This window comes from Bombina bombina, chromosome 1 (assembly GCF_027579735.1).
Source record: "Bombina bombina isolate aBomBom1 chromosome 1, aBomBom1.pri, whole genome shotgun sequence".
In the NCBI taxonomy this organism is placed as follows: Eukaryota; Metazoa; Chordata; class Amphibia; order Anura; family Bombinatoridae; genus Bombina; species Bombina bombina.
Genome location: NC_069499.1, coordinates 514,717,176 through 514,742,384, shown reverse-complemented (window position 1 = coordinate 514,742,384; position 25,209 = coordinate 514,717,176). Strand labels below are relative to the sequence as shown.

The 25,209-nt window shown below is 39.8% G+C and overlaps 1 protein-coding gene across 1 annotated transcript in view; it reads right to left on the bottom strand.

The window, feature by feature from the left end:
* The window catches only part of ANKAR (ankyrin and armadillo repeat containing), a 510,409-nt gene that overhangs the window by 110,778 nt on the left and 374,422 nt on the right, over positions 1-25,209 (bottom strand). Inside the window, exon 18 of the mRNA XM_053698605.1 lies at positions 21,794-21,914. Within this exon, the coding sequence (XP_053554580.1) occupies positions 21,794-21,914 (121 nt within the window). The remainder of the gene's footprint in view (positions 1-21,793; positions 21,915-25,209) is intronic.

Sequence of the window (25,209 nt, the reverse complement as noted above, 5' to 3'; positions counted from 1 at the left end):
AGAAAGACTGCTAACTGTTTCCCCCAACTGAAGTTACTTCATCTCAACAGTCCTGTGTGGAAACAGCAATCGATTTTAGTTACTGTCTGCTAAAAATCATCTTCCTCTTACAAACAGAAATCTTCATCCTTTTCTGTTTCAGAGTAAATAGTACATACCAGCACTATTTTAAAATAACAAACACTTGATAGAAGAATAAAACTACAAAAAACTCTTAACCATCTCCGTGGAGATGTTGCCTGTGCAACGGCAAAGAGAATGACTGGGGTGGGCGGAGCCTAGGAGGGATCATGTGACCAGCTTTGCTGGGACTCTTTGCCATTTCCTGTTGGGGAAGAGAATATCCCACAAGTAAGGATGACGCCGTGGACCGGACACACCAATGTTGGAGAAAAGTGTATTGTTTAAAAAGATAGATTATCCCTTTATTACCCATTGCACCAACATTGTTATATTAATACACTTTTTACCACTGTGATTACATTGTATCTAAACCTCTGCAGACTGTCCCCTTATCTCAATTATTTTGACAGACTTGCATTTTAGCCAATCAGTGCTGACTCATAAATGACTTCACAGGAGTGAGCACAATGTTATCTATATGGCACTCATGAACTAGAGCTGTCTAGCTGTAAGCCTTCAAGAGCTTAGAAATTAGCATATGAGCCTACCTAGGTTTAGCTTACAACAAAGAATACCAAGAGGACAAAGCAAATTAAATTATAAAAGTAGATTGGAATGTTGTTTAAAATTGCATGCCCTATCTGAATCATGAAAGTTTACAGTACAGCGTTGCTACTCTTTACAGTGAGGTGATATTCAAAACCTCAATAAGAAATACAAAAAAGAAAAGAGAAAAGGAGCACCAATCACAATTGTCAGCTGTAAAGTGGAAAGTCTACTGTCTCAATATAATAAATCCAATACTATAGTGGCACAAAGAGTGTTGGAATGAATAATAAAATACAAATAATTATAGACAAAATCTAAAAAACAATTAAAAACAATTTAATAAATGCATAAATTAAAATACAATACTATAAACCACCGGTGGTATCTACTATGTAATATAGGGTACAATACTATAAACCACTGGTGGTATCTACTATATAATATAGGGTACAATACTATAAACCACCTGTGGTATCTACTATGTAATATAGGGTACAATACTATAAACCACCGGTGGTATCTACTATATAATATAGGGTACAATACTATAAACCACCTGTGGTATCTACTATGTAATATAGGGTACAATACTATAAACCACTGGTGGTATCTACTATGTAATATAGGGTACAATACTATAAACCACCGGTGGTATCTACTATATAATATAGGGTACAAAACTATAAACCACCTGTGGTATCTACTATGTAATAGAGGGTACAATACTATAAACCACCGGTGGTATCTACTATGTAATATAGGGTACAATACTATAAACTACCGGTGGTATCTACTATATAATAAAGGGTACAATACTATAAACCATCTTCTTTTTTAATTTTGACTAGACTGTCCCTTTAAGTAAGAGGCCATCAAATGTATTATTTGGATTAAGACAAGGTGATGAGCTATAATCTCCTGATTGATGTTATCCAAAAAATCACGTAAAAAATTTCATTGATTCCTTTAAAAGAAAAGGAGGAAAATAAGACAAGAAAGTTTGCAAGAAAGAACAAAAAAATTCAGAAAGTCTTCCAGCAGAAGATATTGCTAAAAGCAAAAAAAAAAAAACTTTCAAGACAGAAGCTAAATGTCTAAAGCAGGCAAGTTCTAAAAGAAAAACCTATAAAGCTTGTAAGAAAACAAATTTCTGTTCCAAATAGGAAAAATTGGTTTAGTCTGAAATAAGGAGTTCAATACAGCATCAAAGAAACATAAAATAGGTATTCGATCTCTAATCCATCAACATGAGAGACTTGAGATCTTCATAACTAGAGAAAGCTTGATATCTGAATCAGATTTGCAAACCAAGTTCTACTGGGCCTGACTGGAGCAGTCAGATTAATGCAGAATTTTCTATTTCATTCAAACTATGACTCTTGGAATCAGAAGTCATCAGGTCTATATCTGGGAGACTCCATTGTTCCATAATCTAGTTGAAAACTACTTGAAGGAGAAAAAAAACATTTGTGCGGGAGGGATTACCTACTAAGGAAATCTGCTTCCCAGAATTTCTCCCTGGGCTGTGAAATATATACATTTTTTAAAAAAACCTTGAGACTTCCTTCATTGTTAAGGAACTGCAAGTTCCCTCTTGATAGTGGATATAAGGTACAGCTGCAGGGTCGGCTCCAAGGGGGGGCACTGGGGGGCAATGCCCACCCAAATGGAATTCTGTGCACCCTCAAAAAATATTGATATGATCATACACTTTAAAAATAATAAATAAAATAATGAATTGTTATGTAATGCTGCATGCTGGGGACGGAGTTATCTGCTGAACTGTGAGGTTGCATCACGCATCTGCAAGGAGCTCCGTGTCTTAACCTCTTATTTGGAATTGGAAGTTAATTAGAGACTTTTTGGACTTGTCTTTAACCCTATTAATTTTACCTAACTATTGTGAGTTACTCATTTTCTTAAACAATAGACCATGATAAGAATATGATTGTATCATATAAATAGAAGTCTACAAATGGCTTCTATCAATGCCTCCAAAGTGCACTGTGATCTAAGATCTAAGATCACAGTGCACTTTTGAGGCAACGATAGAATCCGGTAGCTATTTATAGACTTATATTTATATGATACAATCATATTCTTTTTTTTTTTAAATATATTGATTTTTATTCAGATTTTTCCATTTCCAAAAATACAATCAGTTGAAAATACAATCGGTCCTAAGCGGATCTAAATAGTTTAACAATAATGTAACATAATAAACATAATCAACTTACAGGTCAATGCTTCCACTCCCCACAAAGCCTAGGGCCCTTGAGACTTTATTACAACTTATTGCGTGGACTTCCCTTCTCCTCATACATTAAGTTGGGTTTTTTTTTTCACATTTTAACTCAGCCTATGGGGGGGGGGAATGGAGGCTTTATATTGGTCCCAATAAAATTGCATATCATGGAAAAACTCTAATCTCTGTTTTTTAAAAAAAACATCCTTTTCCAAGCCGTATAAATCATCTATTCTATTGATCCATATCTGTCTAGTGGGTTGTGTGTTTGCCTTCCACAATCTCGCTATTATGGATTTAGCGCTATTGAGAGCTATTTGGAAAACCGCTTGTCTTATTTTACAGAATTTTCCCGGTTTCTGATTGAATAGTGCGTGAGTTACCAGTAGTGTATAATCTTCTCCAATCTCCCCACATCCACGCCAGCATAAGCCATGCGAACGTGGGTAAATAGTTTTCAATCTGTGTGGGGTAAGATACTATTGTGTCAATATCTTGAAATTTAATTCTAGAATGTTAGCTGACCTTGAAGCTTTATGAGTGTGGTAGAACATTTGTTTCCATTGCTTAGGCTCAATATATGATGTTAATTTCTGGTTCCATCTATTGATATATGTGGGTAGTGAAGTGTTTTTTAGTTTACTTAGGCCTAGATTTGGAGTTTGGCGGTAGCCGTGAAAACCAGCGTTAGAGGCTCCTAACGCTGGTTTTAGGCTACCGCCGGTATTTGGAGTCACTCAAAAAAGGGTCTAACGCTCACTTTTCAGCCGCGACTTTTCCATACCGCAGATCCCCTTACGTAAATTGCGTATCCTATCTTTTCAATGGGATCTTTCTAACTCCGGTATTTAGAGTCGTGGCTGAAGTGAGCGTTAGAAATCTAACGACAAAACTCCAGCCGCAGAAAAAAGTCAGTAGTTAAGAGCTTTCTGGGCTAACGCCGGTTTATAAAGCTCTTAACTACTGTGCTCTAAAGTACACTAACACCCATAAACTACCTATGTACCCCTAAACCGAGGCCCCCCCACATCGCCGCCACTCGATTAATTTTTTTTAGCCCCTAATCTGCCGACCGCCACCTACGTTATCCTTATGTACCCCTAATCTGCTGCCCCTAACACCGCCGACCCCTATATTATATTTAATAACCCCTAATCTGCCCCCCTCAACGTCGCCTCCACCTGCCTACACTTATTAACCCCTAATCTGCCAAGCGGACCTGAGCGCTACTATAATAAAGTTATTAACCCCTAATCCGCCTCACTAACCCTATAATAAATAGTATTAACCCCTAATCTGCCCTCCCTAACATTGCCGACACCTAACTTCAATTATTAACCCCTAATCTGCCGACTGGAGCTCACCGCTATTCTAATAAATGTATTAACCCCTAAAGCTAAGTCTAACCCTAACACTAACACCCCCCTAAGTTAAATATAATTTAAATCTAACGAAATTAATTAACTCTTATTAAATAAATTATTCCTATTTAAAGCTAAATACTTACCTGTAAAATAAATCCTAATATAGCTACAATATAAATTATAATTATATTATAGCTATTTTAGGATTTATATTTATTTTACAGGTAACTTTGTATTTATTTAACCAGGTACAATAGCTATTAAATAGTTAAGAACTATTTAATAGCTAAAATAGTTAAAATAATTACAAATTTACCTGTAAAATAAATCCTAACCTAAGTTACAATTAAACCTAACACTAGACTATCAATAAATTAATTAAATAAAATACCTACAATTACCTACAATTAAACCTAACACTACACTATCAATACATTAATTAAATACAATATCTACAAATAAATACAATGAAATAAACTAACTAAAGTACAAAAAATAAAAAAGAACTAAGTTACAAAAAATAAAAAAATATTTACAAACATTAGAAATATATTACAACAATTTTAAACTAATTGCACCTACTCTAAGCCCCCTAATAAAATAACAAAGCCCCCCAAAATAAAAAAATGCCCTACCCTATTCTAAATTACTAAAGTTCAATGCTCTTTTACCTTACCAGCCCTGAACAGGGCCCTTTGCGGGGCATGCCCCAAGAAGTTCAGCTCTTTTGCCTGTAAAAAAAAACATACAATACCCCCCTCCCAACATTACAACCCACCACCCACATACCCCTAATCTAACCCAAACCCCCCTTAAATAAACCTAACACTAAGCCCCTGAAGATCTTCCTACCTTATCTTCACCTAACCAGGTATCACCGATCCGTCCTGGCTCCAAAATCTTCATTCAAGCCCAAGCGGGGGCTAGACATCCATCATCCGACGGCTGAAGAAGTCCAGAAGAGGGTCCAAAGTCTTCATCCTATCCGGGAAGAAGAGTAGATCCGGACCGGCAACCATCTTCTTCAAAGCGGCATCTTCTATCTTCATCCGATGAGGACCGGCTCCATCTTGAAGACCTCCATCGCGGATCCATCCTTCTTCTCCGACGACTAGACGACGAATGACGGTTCCTTTAAATGACGTCATCCAAGATGGCGTCCCTCGAATTCCGATTGGCTGATAGGATTCTATCAGCCAATCGGAATTAAGGTAGGAATATTCTGATTGGCTGATGGAATCAGCCACTCAGAATCAAGTTCAATCCGATTGGCTGATCCAATCAGCCAATCAGATTGAGCTCGCATTCTATTGGCTGATCGGAACAGCCAATAGAATGCGAGCTCAATCTGATTGTCTGATCGGATCAGCCAATCGGATTGAACTTGATTCTGATTGGCTGATTCCATCAGCCAATCAGAATATTCCTACCTTAATTCCGATTGGCTGATAGAATCCTATCAGCCAATCGGAATTCGAGGGACGCCATATTGGATGACGTCATTTAAAGGAACCGTCATTCGTCGTTCAGTCGTCGGCCAGGATGGATGTTCCGCGTCGGAGGTCTTCAGGATGCTGCCGCTCCGCTCCGGATGGATGACGATAGAAGATCCCGCTAGGATGAAGACTTCAATCGGATGGAAGACCTCTTCTGCCCCGCTTGGATGAAGACTTCTACCGGATGGAGGACCTCTTCTTGCTCCGCTTGGATGAAGACTTTGGCTCGGCTGGGTGAAGACGACTCAAGGTAGGGAGATCTTCAGGGGCTTAGTGTTAGGTTTATTTAAGGGGGGGTTTGGGTTAGATTAGGGGTATGTGGGTGCTGGGTTGTAATGTTGGGGGGGGGTATTGTATTTTTTTTTTACAGGCAAAAGAGCTGAACATCTTGGAGCATGCACCGCAAAGGGCCCTGTTCAGGGCTGGTAAGGTAAAAGAGCTTTGAACTTTAGTAATTTAGAATAGGGTAGGGCATTTTTTTATTTTGGGGGGCTTTGTTATTTTATTAGGGGGCTTAGAGTAGGTGTAATTAGTTTAAAATTGTTGTAATATATTTCTAATGTTTGTAAATATTTTTTTATTTTTTGTAACTTAGTTCTTTTTTATTTTTTGTACTTTAGTTAGTTTATTTCATTGTATTTATTTGTAGATATTGTATTTAATTAATGTATTGATAGTGTAGTGTTAGGTTTAATTGTAGGTAATTGTAGGTATTTTATTTAATTAATTTATTGATAGTCTAGTATTAGGTTTAATTGTACCTTAGGTTAGGATTTATTTTACAGGTAAATTTGTAATTATTTTAACTATTTTAGCTATTAAATAGTTCTTAACTATTTAATAGCTATTGTACCTGGTTAAAATAAATACAAAGTTACCTGTAAAATAAATATAAATCCTAAAATAGCTATAATATAATTATAATTTATATTGTAGCTATATTAGGATTTATTTTACAGGTAAGTATTTAGCTTTAAATAGGAATAATTTATTTAAGAAGAGTTAATTAATTTCGTTAGATTTTAATTATATTTAACTTAGGGGGGTGTTAGGGTTAGGGTTAGACTTAGCTTTAGGGGTTAATACATTTATTAGAATAGCAGTGAGCTCCAGTCGGCAGATTAGGGGTTAATGTTTGAAGTTAGGTGTTGGCGATGTTAGGGAGGGCAGATTAGGGGTTAATACTATTTATTATAGGGTTAGTGAGGCGGATTAGGGGTTAATAACTTTATTATAATAGCGGTGCGGTCCGGTCGGCAGATTAGGGGTTAATAAGTGTAGGCAGGTGGAGGCGACGTTGTGGGGGGCAGATTAGGGGTTAATAAATATAATATAGGGGTCGGCGGTGTTAGGGGCAGCAGATTAGGGGTACATAGGGATAATGTAAGTAGCGGCGGTTTACGGAGTGGCAGATTAGGGGTTAAAAATAATATACAGGGGTCAGCGATAGCGGGGGTGGCAGAATAGGGGTTAATAAGTGTAAGGTTAGGGGTGTTTAGACTCGGGGTACATGTTAGAGTGTTAGGTGCAGACGTAGGAAGTGTTTCCCCATAGCAAACAATGGGGCTGCGTTAGGAGCTGAACGCGGCTTTTTTGCAGGTGTTAGGTTTTTTTTCAGCTCAAACAGCCCCATTGTTTCCTATGGGGGAATCGTGCACGAGCACGTTTTTGAGGCTGGCCGCGTCCGTAAGCAACTCTGGTATCGAGAGTTGCATTTGCGTTAAATATGCTCTACGCTCCTTTTTTGGAGCCTAACGCTGACATTATATGGACTCTCAATACCAGAGTTATTTTAAAGGAGCGGCCAGAAAAAAGCCAGCGTTAGCTACGCGGGTCCTTACCGACAAAACTCTAAATCTAGCCGTATCTTTCTTGCTATAGAAAAGGTTCCCCTGAATGGTACTGTGTTTAGGCATAACCTTTAAAACTCCGTGGGTTGTCTTAATAGATCATCTCGGTGTTGAGAAGTTTGTATAAAGTGTGTCAATTGTGCATATTTTAACCAGTTTGCGAAAATTCCCCCTGCAACATTGTGCAATTCAGCTCTTGGTTTCAGCTTATTGTTGTGGACTAGTAAGCAAAATGGAATTGAGTAACCAATCTCACCCCCTCCGCTATCTCCTATTTCAAGCCATTTTTTAAATTCTGCATTTAAAAAGACTAGGGACAGTGGGGATTTAACAGTTGACAGCCCTACATAACCATCTAGCATCTTATCCCAATGATACAATCATATTCTTATAGGTTCACAGTACATAGGTTGTATTTAGTAGCCTGATTTCCGTTAGTTATTGCGAAACAGGTATAGCTAAATCTAATCTACAAAATTACCAGTATGTGAAAACATAGTATCCTCACTGCTATTGCAAACAAAATGGTTAATTGCATTGGGGGGTTTGGGGTGCATGGCTGTTTAGGGGACATGATTGAGATTTGAGAATGAGTTTAAGGGTGAATTGTTTTTAAGGATTTAGCACATATTCTCCAAATGTTAATAGTGGGGGATAAACCAGCTAGAAGCTACACTTTCCTGTAGAATATGTAGGTCTGCTCTTATTTTGACTCTCATACATGCTTTGTAAATGCGTGCCTCCTCGTGAAAAAAAAAATGCCCCCCCATTTCATTCGTTCTGGAGCCGACCCTGTACAGCTGTAGCATTGTCTAAAACAGGACAGCTCTAAAGGGATACAAACATTGCACTGAGTCCAAGATAATTATTGGTAACCTCCCCTCCTGAGAAAAACTAACTCCCTGTTCTCTCCTGGACCCCCAGACTGAACCTCCATCTAAGAGAATGGCATCTGCAAACATTTTGGTGGAATAAAAGACGTGTTTTGTGACACGACACAACTGCTACAGAAGCAATGCTTGCTGAAAAAGGCATGTTGATGAAAGGTTACCAATCTCATGCTCATATCGTTCCTGAAAGACGTACTATCCTCTAGGGAATAGTAGTGGACTTGGCTAAAGCGAATAGCACCGTCCACCACTGGAAACATTTCCCGAAGCTCTACATTAAAAGCCAGAAACCAAAGAAGCCAAAGGAAACAGCCTAGTAAATTCAGAGGACGGATTAAAAGAAAAGACTAGGTTTAGTTTACGCTCTGAAAATTATTTTGAAAAGAGCCTCAGGAACAGGAAAAAAAACTCTTGTGACTTAGCAGAAGGTTATCAAATCCAGTTGTTTGGAAGGTTTTTCTGCAGTTGATTTCCCTTGAATCCCCCTAAAGTACATAAAACATCATAAAACCTCTTTAAACAAAGAACTAAGATGTTCAAGCTCAAACATGAAAAAAGGCAGAAGCTGTTTCCTGAACAGCAAAAAACTCCTGATCATCATAAAAAAAATCTCACCTTCAGTAAAACAACCTGAGATGTCTGATTCTGAATACTATAAGGGCTTTCTAAGGTGTTCTGATCTCTGATGCAGAAGAACCTGATAATGTTACTTAAATGGATATTAAACACTTTGAGATGGTAATATAAAATGATAAATAGTATATATATATAAAAAAGTCTGTAATATACTTTCATTATTTATTTTGTTCCCTTTTCCTGTAATTCCATTCTGTAATTGTGAGTTTTTTCTATTCCTGTTAGAAACGGAAGTGCAGAACACGTTTATATTCCACACAGTCACTGAGGCCCATTTATCAAGCTCCGATTGGAGCTTGAGGGCCCGTGTTTCTGGCGACTCTTCAGACTCCCAGAAACAGCAATTATGAAGCAGCGGTCTAAAAACCGCTGCTCCATAACCGTGTCCGCCTGCTCTGATGAGGCTGACAGGAATCGCCACAATTCAACCCGATCGAGTACGATTGGGTTGATTGACACCTCCCTGCTGGTGGACCATTTGCCTGCGAGTCTGCAGGGGGCGGCATTGCGCCAGCAGCTCTTGTGAGCTGCTGGTGCAATGCTGAATATGGAGAGCATATTGATCTCCGCATTCAGCGATGTCTGTCGGACCTGATCAGCACTGTCGGATCAGGTCCGACAGACATTTGAGAATTCGGCCTCATTGGCTGCACACTCTAGTGACCTATTTATAACTGTACATAACTGGCCACAGCAGAGAAGGTAACCTAAGTTACAACATGGCAGCTCCCATTGTTTTAAAGACACTAAAACTTTACACTTATTTTGTCAATATTTAAGCAGCTAATGAAACTTTAAAAAATATATCTACATGTTATTCTCAAACTAATCTTTATTTAAATGCATCATTCTATCTAGCAGTGGTTCAGTGTTTAATGTCCCTTTAAGGATGACTTTCAGACATAAAACTTTTGTGCATTCTTGAAGGAGGCATAGCCTCCACAACTACAGAGTGCACAAACCTTTAAATCCTGGAGAAAAATCTGAAGCACTGCCTTGTATTGAGGAAACAGAGGGAGAACAGATTCCTTTAGAGGCAAGAGCAGCATTAGACTGTTAGATACATAAAATTGTTTTCAGTGAATATACCCTCTAAAGGATAATGTACGGCAGTGGGGACAAATTTCAGTATGCCCATGAAAGAATACACAAAAAGGCAAATAAAATAAAACATAAATTATGCTTATCTGATAATTTAATTTCCATCGTGGGGAGGAGAGTCCACTGCTTCATTCATCACTTAATAATAAGAAATAAAAACCTGGCCACCAGGAGAAGGCAAAGACACCCCAGCCAAAAGTTTAAATACCTCCCCCACTCCCCTCATCCCCCAGTCATTCTGCCAAGGGAACAAGGAACAGTAGGAGAAATATCAGGGTATAAATAGTGCCAGAAGATCAAAAATAAATTTAGGCCCATCCACCGGAGAAAAGGCAGGTGCAGTGGACTCTCCTCCCCACGATGGAAACTAAATGATCAGGTAAGCATAATTTATGTTTTCCATCTAAAGGGGAGGAGAGTCCACTGCTTCATTCATCGCTTGTGGGAACAAAAACCCAAGCTCTAGAGGACACTGAATGAAAAAAACGGGAGGGTAAAGTAGGCAGACTCTATACTGAGGGCACCACAGCTTGCAGAACCTTTCTCCCAAAAGCTGCTTCCACCGAAGAAAAAACGTCAAATTTGTAAAATTTTGCAAAAGTATTTAAGGATGACCAGGTGGCCGCCTTACAAATCTGCTCCATAGAAGCCTCATTCTTAAAGGCCCAAGAAGAGGCCACAGCTCTAGCCGAATGAGCCGTAATCCTCTGAGGAGGCTTATGTCCCACTGTCTCATAAGCCAGACGGATCATACTCCTCAACCAAAAAGATAGAGAAGTTGCAGAGGCCCTTTGCCCCCTGCGCCTTCCAGAGTACACAACGAATAAAGATGATGTCTGTCTGAACTTCTTCGTGGCTTGAAGATAAAACTTCAAGGCCCGAACCACATCCAGAATATGAAGTAACCTCTCCTTCAAAGAGGAAGGGTTAGGACACAAGGAAGGAACTACTATTTCCTGATTAATAAAAAATTAAGAATGAATTACCCCTAGGGGATTACGGAGGGAACTCTTTTCAAAATGTGCTAGTGACGCCAACGGCGGAGTGATACCTTGCCGGTATAGGATTGCAGTTGGTAAGCGGTTAAGCTTCTGCCCTCCATCTGTATCCATCCAGCTGTGTGGTTGACTTTGGACTGGGATAATCCTCATATTGTCTCTCAGATCCCCCTTAGCTATGGTGTTCACTTTGCATTTGTGACATTTTTAAGATTTTAATAAATATTCTTTTATATCATTCCAGTGTGAGATACTGTTTGCCTACCAGTATAAATTAGGTGTGTGCATCATACAGAGCTTGTATTAGCTCTACCAAATGTGAGTAATCAATTGTCCTTTTTCCATCAGTACTTCCAGTTGGTTTACAGAGTTACACTATTATGTGCTTTTTCTCATTTTATTTGAGGACTATTTGAAGATCAAAGTCCCAGGAAATTCCTCTAGGATCGGATATATTATTCCATTATTGTATGAACTTTTTTGTTTAATCACCCTTTTTTCACATTTCTGTTATTTTCTGATTAATGTTACGACTCGACACTACCTTGGGAAAGAATCTCAAACTAGTGCGCAGAACGGCTTTGTCAGCATGAAAAACTAAGTAGGGAGGCTTAAATTGTAAGGCCGCCAACTCAGATACTCTGCGTGCCGATGCAATAGCCAATAACAACAGGACCTTCCATGAGAGAATCTTAATGTCAAGGGCATGCATAGGCTCAAACGGAGCCCTATGCAAAACCTTAAGAAACAAGTTTAAGCTCCAAGGAGGAGCCGGATTCCTGAAGACCGGTCTGATCCTAACCAGAGCCTGAACAAAGGACTGACATGTCAGGAAGCTCCGCAAGCTTCCTATGCAACAGTACAGATAAAGCCGAGATCTGTCCCCTTAGGGAACTGGCGGCAAGACCCTTATCCAGACCATCCTGGAGAAATGCCAAAATCCTGGATACCTTGACCTTGTGCCATGGGTATCCTCGTTCCTCACACCAGGACAAGTAGGTCCTCCACACCTTGTAGTAGATGCGTCTAGTGACCGACTTCCTGGCCTGGACGAGAGTGTCAATCACTCTCACCGAAAATCCTCTTTTGGTTAAGACTAGGCGTTCAATCTCCACACAGTCAGAGAATCGAGATTTTGATGTTGAAAAGGACCTTGAAGTAGTAGATCCTTGCGACAAGGTAACTTCCATGGCGGATATGATGAAATCGCCACTAGATCCGAAACCAGGTCCTCCGCGGCCACGACGGAGCAATCAGAATAGCAGAAGCTTGCTCCTGCTTGATGCCACTACTCGAGGTAGAAGAGGCAACGGTAGAAATATGTAGATTATTTTGAAATCCCAGGGTACCACCAAGGTGTCTATCAGTTCCGTCTGGGGATCCCTGGATCGCGACCCGTATCTGGGTGGCTTGCAATTGAGTCTGGAAGCCATGAAATCTATTTCCGGCATCCCCCATCTGCTGCAGATCTCCGCAAACATCTCGGGTGGAGAGACCATTCCCCTGGATGAAACGTCTGTCTGCTCAGAAAATCTGCTTCCCAGTTGTTCACACCCGGAATGTGGATCACTGAGAGCGAACAATTGTGAGTCTTTGCCCATCTCAAAAAGAATCTGAGATACTTCCCTCATTGCTAGGGAGCTTCTCGTCCCCCCCCCCCCCGGTGGTTTATGTAAACCACAAGGTAATGTTGTCCGATTGGAATCTGATGAATTGGGACGACCCCAGAGGGGGCCAAGCCTTTAGAGCATTGAATATCGCTCAAAGTTCCAAAATATTTATAGATAGACTCAATTCCTCTCAAGTCCATAAGCCTTGTGCCTTTCTGGCACCCAAACAGCTCCCCATCCTGATAGACTCGCATCCGTTGTTACAATCTCCCAGGAAGGTCTCAGTAAGGATGTCCCCTGAGACAACTGTCCCGGTCGGATTCACTAAAACAGGGACTCCCTCACCAGTCTGTCCAGAGATATCTGTTAGGACAAATCTGAATGATCGCTGTTCCATTGTCTCAACATGCACAGCTGAAGAGGTCTGAGATGGAACCTGGTGAATGGAATGACATCTATGCTGGATACCATGAGCCTGATTACCTCCATACACCTAGCCACAGATGTCCTGGAGGATGTCTGCAGGGCTAGACAGTTGGACGCAAGCTTGCAACGTCTCTGGTCTGTCAAAAATATCTTGATTGCTGAAGAGTCTATTATCGTACCCAGGAACTCCACCCTCTTGCTGGGGACCAATGAACTCTTTCCTTCATTTATCTTCCACCCGTGGGACTGAAGGAGAAGAAGAGCTTTCGAGTGATCCTCCGCCAGACTGTAGGAAGGAGCCTGGACCAGGAAATTGTCCAGATACGGTGCCACTGCAATCTCTCTGGCTCTCGCTACTGCGAGAACAGCTCCTAGAACCTTTGTAAAGACTCTTGGGGCAGTCGACAGACCAAACGGAAGGGCCACAAACTGGAAGTGCTGTTCCAGGAACGCGAAACCTTAGAAATTTGAAGTGATCCTTGTGGATTGGAACATGAAGGTAAGCATCCTTCAGGTATATAGTCGTCATGAATTGCCCCTTTTGAACCAGGGGCAAAATTGACCTGATCGTCTCCATCTTGAATGATGGAACTGACAAAAACTTGTTTAGGGCCTTTAGGTCCAGAATTGGACGAAACGTGCCCTACTTTTTTGGGACCACGAAAAGGTTTGAATAATACCCCAGACCTCTTTCTGCCTGAGGGACTGGGACGATTACCCTGATCCCTCACACACCCCAGGAAGGTGTCTCTCTTTTATGGTCTGGAAGAGATGTTTGACAGGAGGAACCTGCCCCTGGACGGATACGATTTGAAACCTATCCTGTACCCCTGGGCGACGACCTCCAGGACCCAAGGGTCTGTAACGTCTCCCCTCCAGGCCTCTGCAAAAAGAGAGGGAGTCTGCCCCCTACCTGGTGCAAGGACGGGTCGGGGCCGCCCCTTCATGACTCAGCGGGCTTCTTATTCTGCTTGGACTTGTTCCAAGAGTTTGCTGGCTTCCAAGATCCCTTGGATTGCTCAGATTTTGCGGAAGGCTCCTGGCGTTGAGACTTGTCCGCACAAAAGGGACGAAAAGTAGATCCCTTAGGCTTGGCCTTCTTATCCTGAGGTAAGAATGCACCCTTGCCATCCGTGACTGTAGATATAATAGAATCCAGGCCCGGGCCAAACAAAACCTTCTGCTTCAAAGGTAGGGAAAGCAAGCAAGACTTAGACGTCATGTCCGCAGACCATGGTTTTAGCCACAGAGCCCTGCGAGCCAAAACAGAAAGCCCTGATGTCTTAGCATTCAGGCAATAATCTGCATATTAACATCACAAATGAACGACTGCGCTACCCTTAGGGCTTTGATTTGATCCAAAATCTCATCGAGGGGAGTCTCTACCTCGACCAATGCGTCACACCAGTAGGTAGCCGCACCGTCCACTGCAGCGACAGCCGCCGCCGGTTGGAAAACAAACCCCAGTTGGAACATCTTAAGCAACATGGACTACATATTTTTATCCATGGGTTCCTTAAAAGAGGAGCTATCCTCAAGTGGAATCATCATTCTCTTAGCGAGCGTGGAGATGGCACCATCCAACTTAGGAACGGCGAACCTAGTTTCTCTTATTCATTTATAATAATGTTCACCATTTTGATAGGGACTGGGAAGGCCTGGGGAACTACCCTGTCCTCGTAAACCCTATCCAGTTTAGGGATCGAAAGTTTCTCCGGGAGATTCGGTTCCGGAACCTCCAGTGTAGCAAGCACTTCCTTCAACAGAAAACGTAAATGCTCCATCTTAAATTTGAAATCTGGTTCCTCCGCGGACGGAGGCCTAGAAGAAGCCGATTCTGACCAAGAAGCAACATCCTCCGATAAGTCGGAGTCGTCCTCCTCAGCGTATAATCTGTCGGAAATATCCAGTCGAAGACCCCTGAGACGGATAGTAGTGCCATACCTTCCACTAGCGCTTAGTAGGACGAGGCATTGCATTTATGGCTGCAGAAACCACCGTCTGCAACTGATCGGCAAAGTCTGGAGGCCAAAGGATTAGTAGTGCCCTGGGGAACTGCTTGTGTAATCGGAGATGCTTGTAGGGAACGTACCTCACGGAGCAGAGAACCCTCAGAGGTGGACGGCTCAGTCGTACTAAATACTTTATTCTTTTTTGAAGTAGTAATATTGTCATAACATGTGGAACAGAGATGTAACTGCGGTTCCACCGGAACCTCCTCACAGTATACACAGTTAATAGGTTTAGATAGAGAAGGAGTATCCTCCAACATATCACAGTCCTCCATAGCTTGCGCCTTTATTACGGACTTGATTAATTGATTAAATGGCACCTTTATATCCCAATGGCCGGGGCACTCACCACCTCCTATGACCCGGACTACAAGAAACAGCTTTCATCTCCTCCGAACACAGGTCGAGAAAGAGGCAGTTACTGAGGCCACACCCGGTCACATGGAGTGCCATGTAGGACCGCCCCTGCCCTTGAGAGAGAGAGATGCGCCAAAAAAGCCCACCTCGATCTCTCTCTAACTGTTCCACACTGACTTAGCCTCATCTCACACAAGTGCAGCAAAAATACAATAAACATTATTATGTATATTAAAATCCCCCCTGTTCCATAACTCGTTTCTGAGGGTACTACCCTAGATTCTATACAGATAAAAGGAGTTACACTGTGACCCTGTCTTCTTGCGTTATCACATATATAAATATATAATGAAACAATCTTACCAGAATCAACGCCGTGGAACAGGTGTGCTTTCAGTGCACAAAAAAACATAAAATACACGAAGAGGCTCCCCCTCACATACAGTTAATTTCCTTTTTACTGTGTATATAACAGGGTATAAGGTTGCATTGAAATGAAAGTCCCAGGTCAATTAGATTAACATAAATAGCAGCTATTACCACATAATAAAGTTTCCATAATTACTAGACTAAGTATAATAAGTCAATGTAATAAAGGTGGAATTAGCCTTTTACATGTGTATGTCCTCTGGCTATGATGTACCTCAAATTTGGTGTACCTAATAGCCTGTGGGCTATGTGATTGCAAGAGATGGCTACACTTACCTTAGACCCAATCTACTGTGCATAGTGGCTGCAGAAAAAACTGCTTCCGGTAGAAAGCCCATCCAGTGCTGTCTATGTTACAGCAGAGGATCTAAGTAAGGAGTATATTGATGACCCAACAGGAGGAGGCTAAGGGACCAGTCCCCACGACACCTGTGGCAGGTTTGTGACCCACTCTTTCACCGGGAGTGATTCTGTCACTGCCTGATACTCCAATCTTCCCTTTCTCAGTAGCAGCTCTCTGAGGGGAAAATGGGCCTCAAATTGGTCTGAGGACTTCTCTCAATGAAGAATCTGGAACACCTCAATTCTTCTCATTCCCCCTATTTAGGCAAAAAAAAAAAAACTGACTGAAAAAGACTGAAATACCAGAAAGGTGGGAGGGATTAAGTTCTCTTAGAACTTTGGGAATCTTTTCCTAGTGGTCAGGAGTTGAATCCCCACCACGAGTAATGGCTCGTAGACTTTCGCACCTTATGAAAAATGTTTTAATGATTTAATCCACAAAAACTTGTAGTTTTCTAACTAAAAAAAATTTCTCAGAATTTATTACTTTGTATCCTCTGAGTCAGCTAATCAAACGTATATATGTCTTATTATTTTTGGTTATTTTAAGGTCTTAATCTGCACCTATGCCTAAAATTATGTAATAAGGGAACTCATTTGGTATAGTAGAATTGCCCAAATTCTCAAAACTGACCACCAAACTACGTATATATATTTTTAAACTAGACAACCCAAGGTATTGATCTAGGCCCATTTTTATATATTTCATGCCACCTTTTGATAGCCAAGTGCCATCATATAAAAAAAAATAGTTAACTTTTTCACAAACTTTGGGTTTCAAACTAAAATTATTTACACACAACTACTGCCGTCATAAGACAAATGGTTGTAAAAGTTTTTCTAGGACACCCTTTGCTCAAAAAAATGTTGCCATCACTTTTTGATAATTAGAAGGTCACTAACTGCAGCAGCGCACCAAACCTCTGAAATTCCTGGCAGTGAAGGGGTTAATAAGTTAGCTGTTAAAAGTATAATGTATTGTAGTGCAGTGAATAACCTCCCACCTGGCACCTTCCACCTTCCTTATCCCTCCCAAACAGCTCTTTTCCCTCCCACTGGTCACCATTATCTTCCCCCATCTTAGGTACTGGCAGTCAGTTTGCCAGTATGCAGTTTTTTCTTTTCTGTAGTGGAGGGCTCCCTCCTCACCCTCCCTGGTCCCTCAGAAATAGCTCTCTTCCCTCTTCATCAGTGCTCCTTCACTATATGAAGACAGATGTCTTCTGCTCCCATCTGCAGGCTCTACTGTCTAAGCTGACAGCAGAGACCGAAGCATGCACCAAAGTGTTGTATGTAGTAACTACGTCCATTTGGCTTAAGGGGTTAAAGTGACAGTGTACTTGCATTTTTTTCTCTCTCCTTAAAGGAACATTAAACACTAAATACATGCTAGATAGAATGATGCATTCAAAGAAAAGATTAGTCCATGACTAACATGTAGATGTATTGTTTAAAGTTTTATTAGTTGTTTAAAAAGTGACAAAATAAGTGTAAAGTTTTAGTGTCTATAAAACACTGGGAGCTGCCATGTTGTAACTTGTGTTGCCTTCTCTGCTGTGGCCAATTAGGGACAGTTATACATAGGTCATTAGAGTGTGCAGCCAATGGTTGTGCTGGATTTAACAGTGTTCTGCACTTCCATTTTTAACAGGAACTGAAAAGCTCACAATTTCAGAATGAAATTACAGGCAAAGAAGACAAAATAAATAATGAAAGTATATTGCAGAGCTGTTTTATTATATACACTTTATCATTTTATATTACCATCTCAAAGTGTTTAATGTCCCTTTAAATATGTTCCCAATGATCCATTTTAACTGCTGGAATGTAATTACATTATTTACAAATAGTTCCTTTACCATTATTTTGTCACTTGAACTGCCGCTTTTGCCTGTTGTATCCCCACCTATATTGAAAATGTCAATACTTAAAGGGACAGTCTACACCAGAATTGTTATTGTTTAAAAAGATAGATAATCCCTTTCTAACCCATTCCCCAGCTTTGCATAACCAACACATTTATATTTATATACATTATACCTCTGTGATTACCTTGTATCTAAGCCTCTGCAGGCTGCCCCCTTATCTCAGTTCTTTTGACAGACATTCAGTTTAGCCAATTAGTGCAGACTCCTAAATAACTCCATAGGAGTGAGCACAATGTTATCTATATGACACACATGAACTAGTACTGTCTAACTGTGAAAAACTTTCAAAATGCTCTGAGCTAGGAGGCGGTTTTCAATGGATTAGAAATCAGTTTGAGACTACCTAGGTTTAGCTTTTCAAAAATACCACCAAGGGAACAAAGCAAATTTGATGATAAAAGTAAATTGGAAAGTTGTTTATAATTGCATGCCCTATCTGAATCATGGAATTTTAATTTTGACTAGACTGTCCCTTTAAGTAATAGTTATAGAAATGGTATGTAAACAAGAAGGTTTAGGGAAACACACACCCAGTGAGGCATTGGACATAGAAGTACTAAAAATTCAGTTTTCGATTGTTCTCTAAGTATAAGTGTATAAGAAGGATTTTGTGTGTATGTATATACTGTATGTATGTGTATATATATATATATATATATATATATATATATATATATATATATATATATGCGCTATGTGGTCTGCTCTCCCTGTACCCATTTTGGGCTAGATTACCAGTGGCTCGCTTACTGTAGTGCAAGAGATATAATTTTTTTCATCTTCTTGGACGCAACGGAAATAACATGCATATTACGAGTTGAAAGTAAACGCGTTCACTCGTGCACAATCACGATTTACGCAGTATTATACATACTGTAAAATATATATTTTCTATGGATTATTTAGAATATTTTACAATATGTTTAATAATTTTAAATATATGTTTTTAATATTTTTAAATATTTTATATTTAATATTTCAATGACGCGCATTGAAGACAGCAATTCATGTGTGCTAACCGACCGCATTAGTTCTAAATTGCAAACCGCAATGCACAGTACGCATATTTTACATTCCTATGTTCTTCACATAGAAAATAATGTACTTTTTATTATTAAATATATATTTCTATTTATATCTGTTATATATGTTAATGTAAAATACAAATCTGTACCTATATATCTATAGAAACAGATATAGTTAGGGCACTCAATTCCTCAAGTATGTGTTTGTAAAGTTTGTCCTGTCTCTTACAAGTTTTATATCATTGTTTTATTTAAATTAATTGTACCCATGGACAGCGCTGCGAAACATGTTGGCGCTTCATAAATAAAGTATAATAATAATAATAATATATATAAATATGTATTTACAATAAAAAGTGCATTGTTATGTATGTGAAGAACATTGGAATGTGAACTATTAATAACTCCTGTCGGGTTAGCGTGCAAGTATAGGTGTTTTTTTTTTCAGTTTGCGCTCACCATTGACTTCTATGGGGAGAATACGTTAAAGGGGTTGTGATATTTGGTTAGCTCATGTCGGGTTTTGCTTGCTCACAAACTTTTTACTTTTAACTTGTAATACAAGTGCAACCCGACGCGTTCAAAAAGTGTTATCAGGAGCGCAAAATAGTGCTCCACTGGTAATCTAGCCCTTTGTTGGGTTGTGGTTTCAATAAACATTAGCGACTATTTAATCTACAAAAATACACCTAAATGAACAATTTCCCATAAATTATTTACAGCTGATATAACAATTACTTGGAAACACATTAAAGAGAAAATTATTTTACATTACACTATTTCTTTAATGTTTTAGTATCATGTAAAAGAAAAAGCATCAGTTAAACATATTAAAAATATCTTTTTGTGTATGAAAAAAAAGGTTAAAGAGATATAAAACCTAAATGTTTCCTTTTGTGATTCAGATAGAGCATGCAATTTAAAACAACTTTCTAATTTACTCCAATTATGAAACCGACTTCGTTCTCTTGGCATCTTTGTTGGAAAAGCAGGAATGTAGGCTTAAGAACCAGCTCATTTTTGGTACAGCACCCGGGTAGTTCTTGCTTATTGGTGGTTAAATGTAGCCACCAATCAGCAAGCGCTACCAGGGTGCTGAACCAAAAATGGGCCGGCTCCTAAGCTTTACATTCCAGCTTTTTCAAATAAAGATACCAAAAGAACAAAGATAAATTGATAATAGGAAAAATTGGGGTTTCATATCCCTTTAAGAGAAAGCTGTTGTAAATTTTATGTGACACTAACAAGAAGTGCATTACTGTGTGTAACTGGGTCTTATTCGGCTGATCGCAACAACTTAAACAGAAAAAGTTGACTATTAAGTACAGGAACATCTCTAAAAAAATAAATAAATAACAAATGCTGTAACACATTTTGAAGCATTCTGTTTTTGATAGAACTGAGAAGCCTTTTGAGTATGATGTTTCTTTAATAATAACTAGCGTGTTTGAATACATATTCATTATCAAGTTCACCAAAAAAGGCATTTTAGCATAAACTAAAAGGAATGAAATAATGATTTTAAGGAACAGTATTTGAAATGCACAGTGTTGCATTTATTTTGCAAATACAAAAATGTTGCTGTTACATTTAAAGCTACAGTACTATGTTTTGAGTTACACACAGTTTTCTGCAGTTATATTTGTACTTGTGGCACTTCATGAATTTACTACAAATTCACCCCTGTACATAGGAGTAGTTAAGTCAGGTGTGAGCCCTCTGTATTTGCAAGATAACTGGGCAGGATTTTTTAACCTCCCCACTACCCTGGTTGATTTTTCTGTTTGTAATTGCAAATCTAATTAATACGTAGACATGTGGTGAGAAGAACTGAAATGCACTTACTGCTACTAAAATCCTGTACCACTCTGACTAAATAATGACACATGAAAGAAAGAGGATAGTGATTAACATATCCCACGCAAATTCGCTTTAAGGGAAGTTGCCTACAATTAAGCCCTGGCTGACCTAACCAAGGATTAGTGTATCTAGCCAAAAGCACATTTGGCAAATGCAAAAGGAACACGCTTCAAATTGTTTTTCTGTTTTCTTTAGAAAAAGCAGCATGGATTTACTGAGTCGCATTGTGTGTTTGCAGTTTTGTATTTGAAGATGGAGCCTTGAACACGAGTACATATAGTTATATAGTTTATTTAGAGATATTTATCATCACTCTACCACTTTAGATGTCTATCATTTCTTTTATACAATGCAAACATAATATTTAATACGGATGGTCTAAACCATAGTAGTTGTCTATTTTGCTTTCATCCACTGAGCAGATTACATTAGTGATGACCTTGGGGTTTCACAATGCATTTCAAACGAAGATTCTAGTGATTGAAAGCAAGATAGTATAGTGTCACAAACGTATGAAATGAAAAAATAGCAAGTTTTCTCCATTTTTCTTACCAACTAACACAAGAGTATCTGGATTTGTAGATGATTTCAGGAGTTCTGTTAATATTGTAATACCTCTGGCTGACAAAGTAACATGGTCTTCATCCACAATTACTTTAGCAAGCACAACAATCTGAAATAAGGCAAATTGATAGTTTTAAATGGAAATATTATTCAAAATACCCAATTTGCCCCCCAAATGGCCATTACTAATACATTGTAATGTATTTAAAGTGACACAAAACTCAACATTTTTTCATAATTCATATAGAACATACAATTTTAAACAACTTTCCATTTTACGTCTATTATTCTTTGTTGTCCTTTGTTATTATTCTTTGTTATCCTTGAGTGTGCATGTGTCTGGCTACAGTTTTTCAACAATAATTTACATTAGCAAGAGAATTAGATAGTAGCACTATTTCCTGGCATGTAGTATTTCAGGCATATGCACCCTACCTATCTTGATGCCTCTTCAACAAAGAATAACATAAGAACAAAGTAAATTTGAGAAGAGAAGTAAATTGGTAACTTTTTTAAAAACATAATTTATGCTTACCTAAAAATGTATTTATTTCTTGGTGGCGAGAGTTCACAATCCATTAGTCCTGGGAATTACTCTTCCTTACTACTAGGAGGAAGCAAAGAGCCCCAAACCCCAAGAGCTCTATAAAACCCCTCCCACCTCACACCTACCTCAGTCTAATGCATAGCCAAGCATAGTGATGTGAGAAAAAGGAATAAGAGACACAAAAAGAGCATGGAAAAAAGATGTGCTCAAAAAAAGAAACTAAATCTAACAAACATAGGGTGGGGTCTCATGGACTCTCAACACCATGAAAGAAATTAATTTATCAGGTAAGCATAAATTAGGTTTTCTTTCATACAAGTTGTGAGAGTCCACGATCCATTAATACCCAAGCCATGGAGTGATTGAGTAATAACATAAAGGGAGGTATTTCAAAACATATTTTTTTCACTGAGAAATTAAATCCACAACTCTAATAAAAAAACAGAATTTATGTTTACCTGATAAATTACTTTCTCCAACGGTGTGTCCGGTCCACGGCGTCATCCTTACTTGTGGGATATTCCCTTCCCCAACAGGAAATGGCAAAGAGCCCAGCAAAGCTGGTCACATGATCCCTCCTAGGCTCCGCCTTCCCCAGTCATTCGACCGACGTAAAGGAGGAATATTTGCATAGGAGAAATCATATGATACCGTGGTGACTGTAGTTAAAGAAAATAAAATATCAGACCTGATTAAAAAACCAGGGCGGGCCGTGGACCGGACACACCGTTGGAGAAAGTAATTTATCAGGTAAACATAAATTCTGTTTTCTCCAACATAGGTGTGTCCGGTCCACGGCGTCATCCTTACTTGTGGGAACCAATACCAAAGCTTTAGGACACGGATGATGGGAGGGAGCAAATCAGGTCACCTAGATGGAAGGCACCACGGCTTGCAAAACCTTTCTCCCAAAAATAGCCTCAGAAGAAGCAAAAGTATCAAATTTGTAAAATTTGGTAAAAGTGTGCAGTGAAGACCAAGTCGCTGCCTTACATATCTGATCAACAGAAGCCTCGTTCTTGAAGGCCCATGTGGAAGCCACGGCCCTAGTGGAATGAGCTGTGATTCTTTCAGGAGGCTGCCGTCCGGCAGTCTCATAAGCCAATCTGATGATGCTTTTAAGCCAAAAAGAGAGAGAGGTAGAAGTTGCTTTTTGACCTCTCCTTTTACCAGAATAAACAACAAACAAGGAAGATGTTTGTCTGAAATCCTTTGTAGCATCTAAATAGAATTTTAGAGCACGAACTACATCCAAATTGTGCAACAAACGTTCCTTCTTTGAAACTGGATTCGGACACAAAGAAGGCACGACTATCTCCTGGTTAATGTTTTTGTTAGAAACAACTTTCGGAAGAAAACCAGGTTTAGTACGCAAAACCACCTTATCTGCATGGAACACCAGATAAGGAGGAGAACACTGCAGAGCAGATAACTCTGAAACTCTTCTAGCAGAAGAAATTGCAACCAAAAACAAAACTTTCCAAGATAATAACTTAATATCTACGGAATGTAAGGGTTCAAACGGAACCCCCTGAAGAACTGAAAGAACTAAATTGAGACTCCAAGGAGGAGTCAAAGGTTTGTAAACAGGCTTGATTCTAACCAGAGCCTGAACAAAAGCTTGAACATCTGGCACAGCCGCCAGCTTTTTGTGAAGTAAAACAGATAAAGCAGAAATCTGTCCCTTCAAAGAACTTGCAGATAATCCTTTCTCCAAACCTTCTTGAAGAAAGGATAGAATCTTAGGAATTTTTATCTTGTTCCATGGGAATCCTTTAGATTCACACCAACAGATATATTTTTTCCATATTTTATGGTAGATTTTTCTAGTTACAGGCTTTCTGGCCTGAACAAGAGTATCAATGACAGAATCTGAGAACCCTCGCTTTGATAAAATCAAGCGTTCAATCTCCAAGCAGTCAGTTGGAGTGATGCCAGATTCGGATGTTCGAACGGACCTTGAACAAGAAGGTCCTGTCTCAAAGGTAGCTTCCATGGTGGAGCCGATGACATATTCACCAGGTCTGCATACCAAGTCCTGCGTGGCCACGCAGGAGCTATCAAGATCACCGATGCCCTCTCCTGATTGATCCTGGCTACCAGCCTGGGGATGAGAGGAAACGGTGGGAATACATAAGCTAGGTTGAAGGTCCAAGGTGCTACTAGTGCATCTACTAGAGTCGCCTTGGGATCCCTGGATCTGGACCCGTAGCAAGGAACCTTGAAGTTCTGACGAGAGGCCATCAGATCCATGTCTGGAATGCCCCACAATTGAGTAATTTGGGCAAAGATTTCCGGATGGAGCTCCCACTCCCCCGGATGAAATGTCTGACGACTCAGAAAATCCGCTTCCCAGTTTTCCACTCCTGGGATGTGGATTGCAGACAAGTGGCAGGAGTGAGTCTCCGCCCATTGAATAATTTTGGTCACTTCTTCCATCGCCAGGGAACTCCTTGTTCCCCCCTGATGGTTGATATACGCAACAGTCGTCATGTTGTCTGATTGAAACCATATGAATTTGGCCTTTGCTAGCTGAGGCCAAGCCTTGAGAGCATTGAATATCGCTCTCAGTTCCAGAATATTTATCGGGAGAAGAGATTCTTCCCGAGACCAAAGACCCTGAGCTTTCAGGGGTTCCCAGACCGCGCCCCAGCCCACTAGACTGGCGTCGGTCGTGACAATGACCCACTCTGGTCTGCGGAAGCTCATCCCCTGTGACAGGTTGTCCAGGGTCAGCCACCAACGGAGTGAATCTCTGGTCCTCTGATCTACTTGTATCGTCGGAGACAAGTCTGTATAATCCCCATTCCACTGACTGAGCATGCACAGTTGTAATGGTCTCAGATGAATTCGCGCA